An 8,339-nucleotide genomic window follows, 5' to 3' on the forward strand; every position below is an offset into this window, starting at 1 on the left:
AATAATCTACCGAGCCACAAACTGGACACCAGTGGGTGGAAATATTTGAAAAATATCAAACAGGCAGATAAGACGTTCCATCAACCCAACAAAGTGGATTTGCTTCTGGGAGCGGATTTTTACAGTCGCGTTATCATAAACGGAATCAGAAAAATGAGGGATGCGCCAACCGCTCAACGCACGACGTTTGGCTGGATCGTGTTTGGCGGATACGATCATACGTATCAACGCGCGTCAATCGTAAATACCGTGGAGGGGTCAGTGTCAAACGAAGAGCTGTTAAACATGATCTCAAAATTCTGGGAGCGGGATCAAATACCAATTAAGCGTTATCGTACGCAAGAAGAACAATTGTTCGAAGACATATTCACCAGCAGCATTACAACCAATCATGAGGGGCGGTAAATCGCAAGAATGCCGTTGCAACCAGATGCACCACAAGTAATCGGCACCTACGATATCGCGTACGCGCGATTAATGCAAATGGAACGCAAATTCGCGCGCGACCCGGCGCTAAGAGAAAAATATACAAAATTTATGCGCGATTACGAAGAACTCAACCACATGAGTAGAGTGCCGGTACAAAAACACCATAGCGACACAGCAATTTACATACCTCACCATGCAGCGGGCACGGAAAAGTTCCGTACGGTGTTTGATGGGAGCGCGAAGGCTGAGAATGGAATTTCGATCAACGATATTCAGCTGAACGGTGAGAAAGTTCAGCCAGAGCTGATCACCACTCTCATGAGGTTTCGAACGCACCGAGTGGCACTGACCGCTGACGTTTCAAAAATGTATCGACAGATATTGATCGCCGAAGATCAACGTGACATGCAGCGAATATTGTGGCGAGAGTCCACGGATGAACCAGTTCGCGAATATTGGCTAAACACCCAGACATATGGGAACAAATCGGCTGCATACGTTAGCATACGCACCATGGATTACATGGCTGACGAATTCGCCACAGAATTTCCAGCGGCATCAAGGGCAGTAAAGACATCATTCTATGTCGACGACGCATTGAGCGGGAGTCATGATGTTGAATCCGCCATCGGATTGCATAGGGAGCTCATCGAAATGTTCGGCAGGAGAAAGATGGAATTGGCAAAATGGAACACCAATGATCCAGTGATGCGGAAACACATCAAGTCAAGCGGATGTCAATTGATTGAGCTGAACAAAGAAGAGACAACCGCTGTGCTCGGAATGCATTGGGATGCAAACGAAGACACATTCCAATATATCATTAAAAACCCAATTCGCTTGGAGAACGCGACAAAACGTAGCATTTCGTCCGACATAGCACGACTTTACGATCCATGTGGGTATTTATCGTGCGTAGTCATATTTGCAAAAGTAGTGCTGAAAGACTTATGGATAGACAAACTGGATTGGGACGACACAGTCGAGGGAGAACCATTGGAACGGTGGAAACAATTCGCCATGGAATTACCAAACATCACGGCCGTACGAATTCCTCGATGGATCAACACAGATCTCAAATCGAAAAAGCAATTGCATGCATTTGCGGACGCGTCACAGACTGGATATGGTACGAAATTCTACCTTCGGCAACAACGCGACGACGAACCGGTCACGGTGCACCTGGTATTCGCGAAAGCACGCGTGGCTCCAGTGAAGGGAAGCACAATTCCAAAGCTGGAATTAACAGCATGCCACTTAACGGCACAACTATTGGAGGGAGTAAGGTCAGCTCATGATGTTGACATAAACGACTGCACACTCTGGTCAGACTCCATGATAGCGCTGCATTGGATCGGGAAATCACCCGCTAAATTGGATGTATTCGTCGGCAACAGAGTCGGAGAAATCCAGGAGTTAACGTGCGGTGTCGAATGGAGGCACGTCGACACGAAAAGCAACCCAGCGGATCTGGCATCGCGGGGGATTTCACCAACCGAAATAGTTGGCAGCAGGTTATGGTGGAATGGACCTGATTGGCTGACTCTCGACACAGAGAAATGGCCAGAAAGCAAGTTAAAGCTTACCGAAGCCGATATCAAAACAGTTCGCTGCCACGAGCGAAAAACTACGGCGATGGTAAATGTACACATCGACAGCAGCGGACCAGTTTCAAATCACAGAGGAAATCTGTTGAACCAATTTAGCAGCTGGTCAAAATTGTTACGCGTCACAGCGTATGTACTCCGATTCACGGTGAAAAGAGCGTTCCGAAAGATGGGGCAGCTCACCGACAATGAAATTTTGAACGCTGAAAGAATTTGGGTGCGACATAGCCAGAATGTACATTTTAACTCAGAAATCGAAATATTGAGCAGAAAGCAAGACCTACCACAAGGGTCACCATTGTCCAAGTTAACTATGACGGGATTCTGCGATTGGCAGGGAGGATCAAACGATCAAATATGCCGTACGACACAGTACATCCAATATTACTCAGCGGGAAGTGTACAACGGCAAAATTGCTGACTGAGCAAGCCCACGAGGCAACGCTACACGGCGGGACGCAGCTCACACAGCAGTACATTAGGCAGCGATATTGGGTTTTGGGCGGCCGAAAGGCGGTGAAATGCACCATTTTGAAGTGTATACCATGCATCCGACAGAGGAAAGAAACGCAACATCAGTTGATGGCCCATTTGCCAGAAGAAAGGGTAACACTGGGGCCACCATTCGAAGCATCGGCCGTCGACTATGCCGGACCGGTGAACATCAAACGATACAACGCATCGCGGACGAAAATAATCGACAAGGGATACATTTCAGTATTTGTCTGCACGCGCACCAGAGCGGTACACTTAGAACTCGTCTCTGATATGACTACAGAGGCCTTCATCGCAGCATTCACGCGATTCTCCTGCCGCCGGGGGAGGATCAAGGTGCTGTTCGCCGACAATTCCACAACGTTCCAGGGAGCCTCGAACGAGCAGCAGCAAATCAACAGAACGTTTCGGGGCGAATCCAATGAGCAACAGCAAATTCACAGCACCTGGAGGGAATTGAGCGCACAGAACGGAACCACGACACAGTGGAAATTCATACCACCATCACAGCCTTTCTGATCATGAAAATAGTAAACAATACAGCGGCACCTGGGGACTAAGTGCAATGTGTCATACTTTCAACGTTTGAACTAACACAGACGCACTTACACAGACGCATACTTGTTACAGCAAACTATGTGCATGATTCTCTATTTCTCCAACCAGTCGCCAGGTGCCGCTTTATTGTTCTTGTTTGACGTTTCCTATCTATTTGTACAGACGATCAGAGAGGCTGCACCATCAGCACCACACATGGGTGGGCTGCACGAAGCGGCGGTGAAAAGTGCGAAGTCTCACCTAAAACGCGTCATAGGCGGTCAACAGCTGACATTTGAACAACTAGCGACATTGCTAACACAAGTGGAGGCCTGCTTAAATTCCAGGCCCCTAATCGCATTGAGCGACGACGCAACCGACGATTTAGCACTGACACCGGGCCATTTTCTCGTCGGCGAGCCACTGGTTGCTTCGCTTAGTCGGGACTACACGACAACAGCCGCCAATAGACTGAGAAATTTCGAGCTAATGACGAAGATGACTCAAGAATTTTGGCAGAGATGGTCACACGAGTACGTGACTACGTTAATGAAGCGGAATAAGTGGCGACAGAGCCAACGAAATATCCAAGTTGGCGACATAGTCTTGATCGTCACAGATACACTACCACCGACACAATGGCCACTGGGGAGAGTGATCAACATCATCGAAGGAGATGATGGGCACGTGAGGGTAGCAGACACACCTACCGACGACCAATCGTCAAGCTGTGTCTATTACCGATTTGCACCAATGGAACTTCGGGCCAGGCCGGGGAGGATGTTCAGAATTGAACAGATTAGATTTAAGCAATCATTGCATGGAGCCAAGCAGCCTTTTGCGCTTGGCCTTTTTTCCTATAAATAGCCGCGACATAGCGAGATGCATTCAGTATTGATTTGGAAATGTTACCAAGAACATCGGTTTAGAATAAACGTTAAGAAAATAACGCTCAGGCATTTTTATTTATTCCATTTCTCCTATAAATATTCAACAGATCTAAAAAAAAGGTCCTCACTTTTGAAAATCGATTCTACCTAGTGTAAAACCAGTCTCGAGACTACGTCTTATTAGTAGCAAAAAGCAGCTGACGCTGCCCCCTTAGCCTTTGTAATATTATTAGCAATAAACAATATTTTGTTGCGTAAATGAATGCGATTTCTTTTTTTTTGACTTGTCTTATGAGCATTTCAATATAAATGCGTAATGAGATGGCTTATCGAATATATGGATATACAAAACGATGAGGAAGGACTAAATTTGCTTCCTTAGCTATATTCTAACTTGTCCAACTTTCAAGTACACAGAGATTGGTTGAGTAATCCATAATAAAATGCATAAAGAATGCATTAGATACAATGTTTTTTTTATAGTAGTTCACCATATATGGTACTGTTATGCATAGACTATCTATCATATCTTTTGTGAGTAAATGATTTAAGGTGTTCCGATGCATAACATTATGCATATTCTATGCATCGGAACACCTAAATCATTTACTCACAAAAGATATGATAGATAGTCTAAAAAGATATGATAGAACGGTACCATATACTTGTAGTATGGTGAACTACTATAAAAAACATTGTATCTAATGCATTCTTTATGCATTTTATTATGGATAATTTCGATGCATACGATTTTGAAAATGGCTCATTGGGAAACGAAAGAAAAATTAAAATTCAAACTGATGGCATCAATACAAAATCACCAAGGATTTAGCCTAGTTTGAAGAATCAGAAACCATCAAAAATTAAAATGAACAAACACGAACAAACATGAATATTTCTTTGTTTTTTATGGTTTTTTATTAGTTTATTTCAAATATTGAATATTGAATAGCGAACACGAGCGAACATAATTATCGGTAACGATCGGTAAGTTTATTGCAGATATTTTTGTAAATAATCCACAACTAGATGAGGGCACAGATGGATTGTTCTGAATGACGTCATCCACATTCCACCATTATCGAAACGGACAAAGTACATGATTCCTGTGACAGATCGAGTGACATCTGAATGAGAAAAGACATTCAAAGAGAAATTATTACGATCGCATCGGATCGAATATGATTAATTTTGTGCGGCGATTAGACTAATTACACTTTATCTCAATCGGATTGTCCGTATGTTGAATTTTCTCTATGACGTCGTCACCATTCACTACCGTTCGCCATTGTATGAGATATTTGAGAAAGATGGCTAGCTTTCTCGGCCACAAAAACGCACTTGTTTTCGCCGACCATTTTTCAGCAAAATTGGCCGACATTTCAATCAAGTATTCGATTGATCCGTTTGTTTTCTTGACATCTGAAAAAACGTACATATTAAAACCGAAAAAAACACAGTTTTCGCACTTTTTCAAAAAAAAATTGAATACCGATAATTCTTCTTGCTCTGTTTCTTTCGAAATCTTCGACCAATTCAAGGCGTTTTGAGAGAGCATCGAAGGGCACCCAGGAATTTTCCTTCTTTGAAAGCCCACACCATTTCACGAAGAAAAAATCCTTTGCATGTAAAAATCGATATAAATTCAAATGTTTTTCACTATTCAAGAGCATACGAATGGTTACCTCTTCACACTCAGTTTTTTTTGAGACAATTTTCTCAACTGTATTTTCCATCTTAATGTACTATTTTTGAATTGCACAACAACAGATGTTGACAGCTTTGACAGATAAAATGTTATGTGTATAAGTCAAAAAAATCCACCACTGGAATGGAATTATCATGAAAGCATTCCAAAGCTTGAAATATTTCATCATTTCGAGATATATTCACTAGAGGCGCTCGCACAAAAATCCATCCATTTAGTCTCCATAAGAAGCAATGTATTTTATAGCTGTGCCATATTCGTATCTTAATAACCATCCTAATAATTTTGAGAGATTATTGAGATCCGATCATAATACCAATAAATCTTAATAACGCTATCAACTTTTTATCAGGTTATTAACTATATTCAAATAATAACGTTATCGGATGAATCTTAATAATATCGTTTTGAAGTTATTAACACTATGACTGTTCTTCATATTTGCAACATATTACTGTTCTTGGGGGACTCCAGGGCCCCCAAGATACTTCATATGAAATCTGGACTGTGATAAGAGATAACAAATTAGTGTCTGAAGCAAAGTTGTAATACTCAAAGTTTGCTATAATTTTGATGCAACAAATATTGCTTATCTCTTATCAGTTCCGCGAAAAACGCGAAAAAACGCGAAAATCGCGAAATTTTCCCACCTCGTTTTAGTGAAGCCGATAAGAAGTAAGAGACTTACCTCTTCAACAGAAATGTAGAGCAGGTCGAGTACTACAACTTTGCCACAGACACCAAGTCGTTATCTCTTATCAGTTTCGCGAAAAATGATTATCAAGAACTCGCGTTTTTCGCGTTTTTCCGCGTAACTGATAAGAGATAACGACTTGATGTCTATGGTGAAGTTGTAGTACTCAAGCTGTTCTACAACTTTGCCGAAGATACCAAGTCGTTATCTTTTATTAGTTTCGCGGAATACGCGATAAACCGCAGAAAACCGCGAAAAAACGCGTTTTTTCCTTATCATTTTTCACGGAACTTATAAGAGATAACGAGATGGTGTCTATGGCAAAGTTGTAGCTCTGGTTGAGTACTATAATTTGCCACAGACGTCAAGTCGTTATCTCGTATCAGTTACGCGAAAAAATGATAAGAAAACATTCGCGTTTTTCACGGTTTTTTGCGGTTTTTCGCATATTCCGCGAAACTGATAAGAGATAACGAGATGGTATCTATGCCAAAGTTGTAAAGCAGCTTAAGTACTACAACTTCGCTACAAGCATCAAGTTGTTATCTCTTATCAGTTAAGCGAAAACCGTGAAAAACGCGAATTTTTCTTATCATTTTTTCGCATAAAGCTAAGTACACAGTTCCTTGTGAAATGAAAAAATTTCTCCGGTGAAATTTTCACCAGTGATCTTTGTATCAAGTTTTTACTTTTTCGCACGCCCATGTCGTGAGTAAAAGTATTGTAATCACTCCAAAACCTAAGTACCCCGAAATACCATTTTTCTATCCATTTTCGACACCAAAAAGCACGATGCAGTGGTTATTTTGCTATGTTAATGTGGGTGTGTCGTACCCTGTACCCTGTACGCTGTACGCTGTACGCTGTACGCAAAAATTTGTTAGCGCGATTGCTCAAATACCAGAATAGGAAAAGAAATTCTGCAAGTACCAAACGTTTGTGCTTCGTTAGACTTGGAAACCATTAAATTTTCAGCCACCCCAGATGTACCCTAGGATAACTAGCCTATGAAAAATCTTCAAAAAATCGAACTTTTGTTCGGGAGGTACCCAAAATAGGCTACCCAGGTGGATTTTATCATGCCCACCCGATTTATTTCATCAAAATAATAGGGACCAGGAACAACCTAGCACCCTCTAACCCACCTTTTTGGTATTAAATCGGTATATAAGTTTAAAATTCCTCGAAAAATGGATCTTTTGTTCGGGAGGTACCCAAAATGGGCTCCCCAGGTGGATTTTATCACTCCCACTCGATTTATTTGATCAAAATAATAGGGGCCCCGGAACAACCTAGCACCCGCTAACCCACCTTTTTGGTATTAAATGGGTATGTTTGTTCAAAATTCCTTGAAAAATCAAACTTTTGTTCGGGAGGTACCCAAAATAGGCTCCCAGGTGGATTTTATCACTCCCACTCGATTTATGCCATCAAAATAATGGAGGCCCCGGAACAACCTAGCACCCGCTAACCCACCTTTTTTCGTATCCATTCGGTATTGAATAGTGATTCTGATAGCGAATGTGATAGCGCCTCTGAAGTCTAATTTATTCTCAACAATGTGGATTTTCCCAAATTGGAAGAGGATGGATTTTACAACGAAATCGGAGACTTGTGTGAAACTACAAAGAATACAGATCTAGAATCAATCACAAATCAAATTGTTGGAACAGAATTCTTAAATGAATTTTCAATCGATATGTTCATTATAAATTTGGTGAACTCAAACAGAACCATACCATTCAACATGCATCCAGTCTGCCATGGACAAAAACAAAGGCGATACATTAATAAATATGTTTTTGAGCGACGTGAAAACCGATAAATCAACAAATAATTGAATCGCACCTTATTGTTTTCACTAATTCAATATTTTCAATTCATTTAAAACAAAAGAAATCGAAAAGAGTACCTTGAATGCATTTCGGTACTATCGTACCATCATCAGCATCACGACTAAACAGAAAAGTCGTCGGTTG

The 8,339-nt window shown here is 41.5% G+C and overlaps 1 protein-coding gene across 1 annotated transcript; it reads left to right on the plus strand.

Annotated features, from left to right (window-relative positions):
- Positions 1 to 414: 414 nt before the first annotated feature.
- Positions 415 to 3,601, plus strand: LOC129571937 (uncharacterized; the record flags this gene model as incomplete). Its single annotated transcript, XM_055451822.1, has 2 exons — positions 415 to 1,710; positions 3,252 to 3,601. Coding segments are annotated over exons 1-2 (1,646 nt in total), but the record flags the coding sequence as incomplete, so codon positions are not given.
- Positions 3,602 to 8,339: the final 4,738 nt, after the last annotated feature.

Source organism: Sitodiplosis mosellana, unplaced genomic scaffold, assembly GCF_009176505.1.
Source record: "Sitodiplosis mosellana isolate CC-2019 unplaced genomic scaffold, AAFC_SMos_1.0 Smas_scaffold_3777, whole genome shotgun sequence".
Taxonomy (NCBI): domain Eukaryota; kingdom Metazoa; phylum Arthropoda; class Insecta; order Diptera; family Cecidomyiidae; genus Sitodiplosis; species Sitodiplosis mosellana.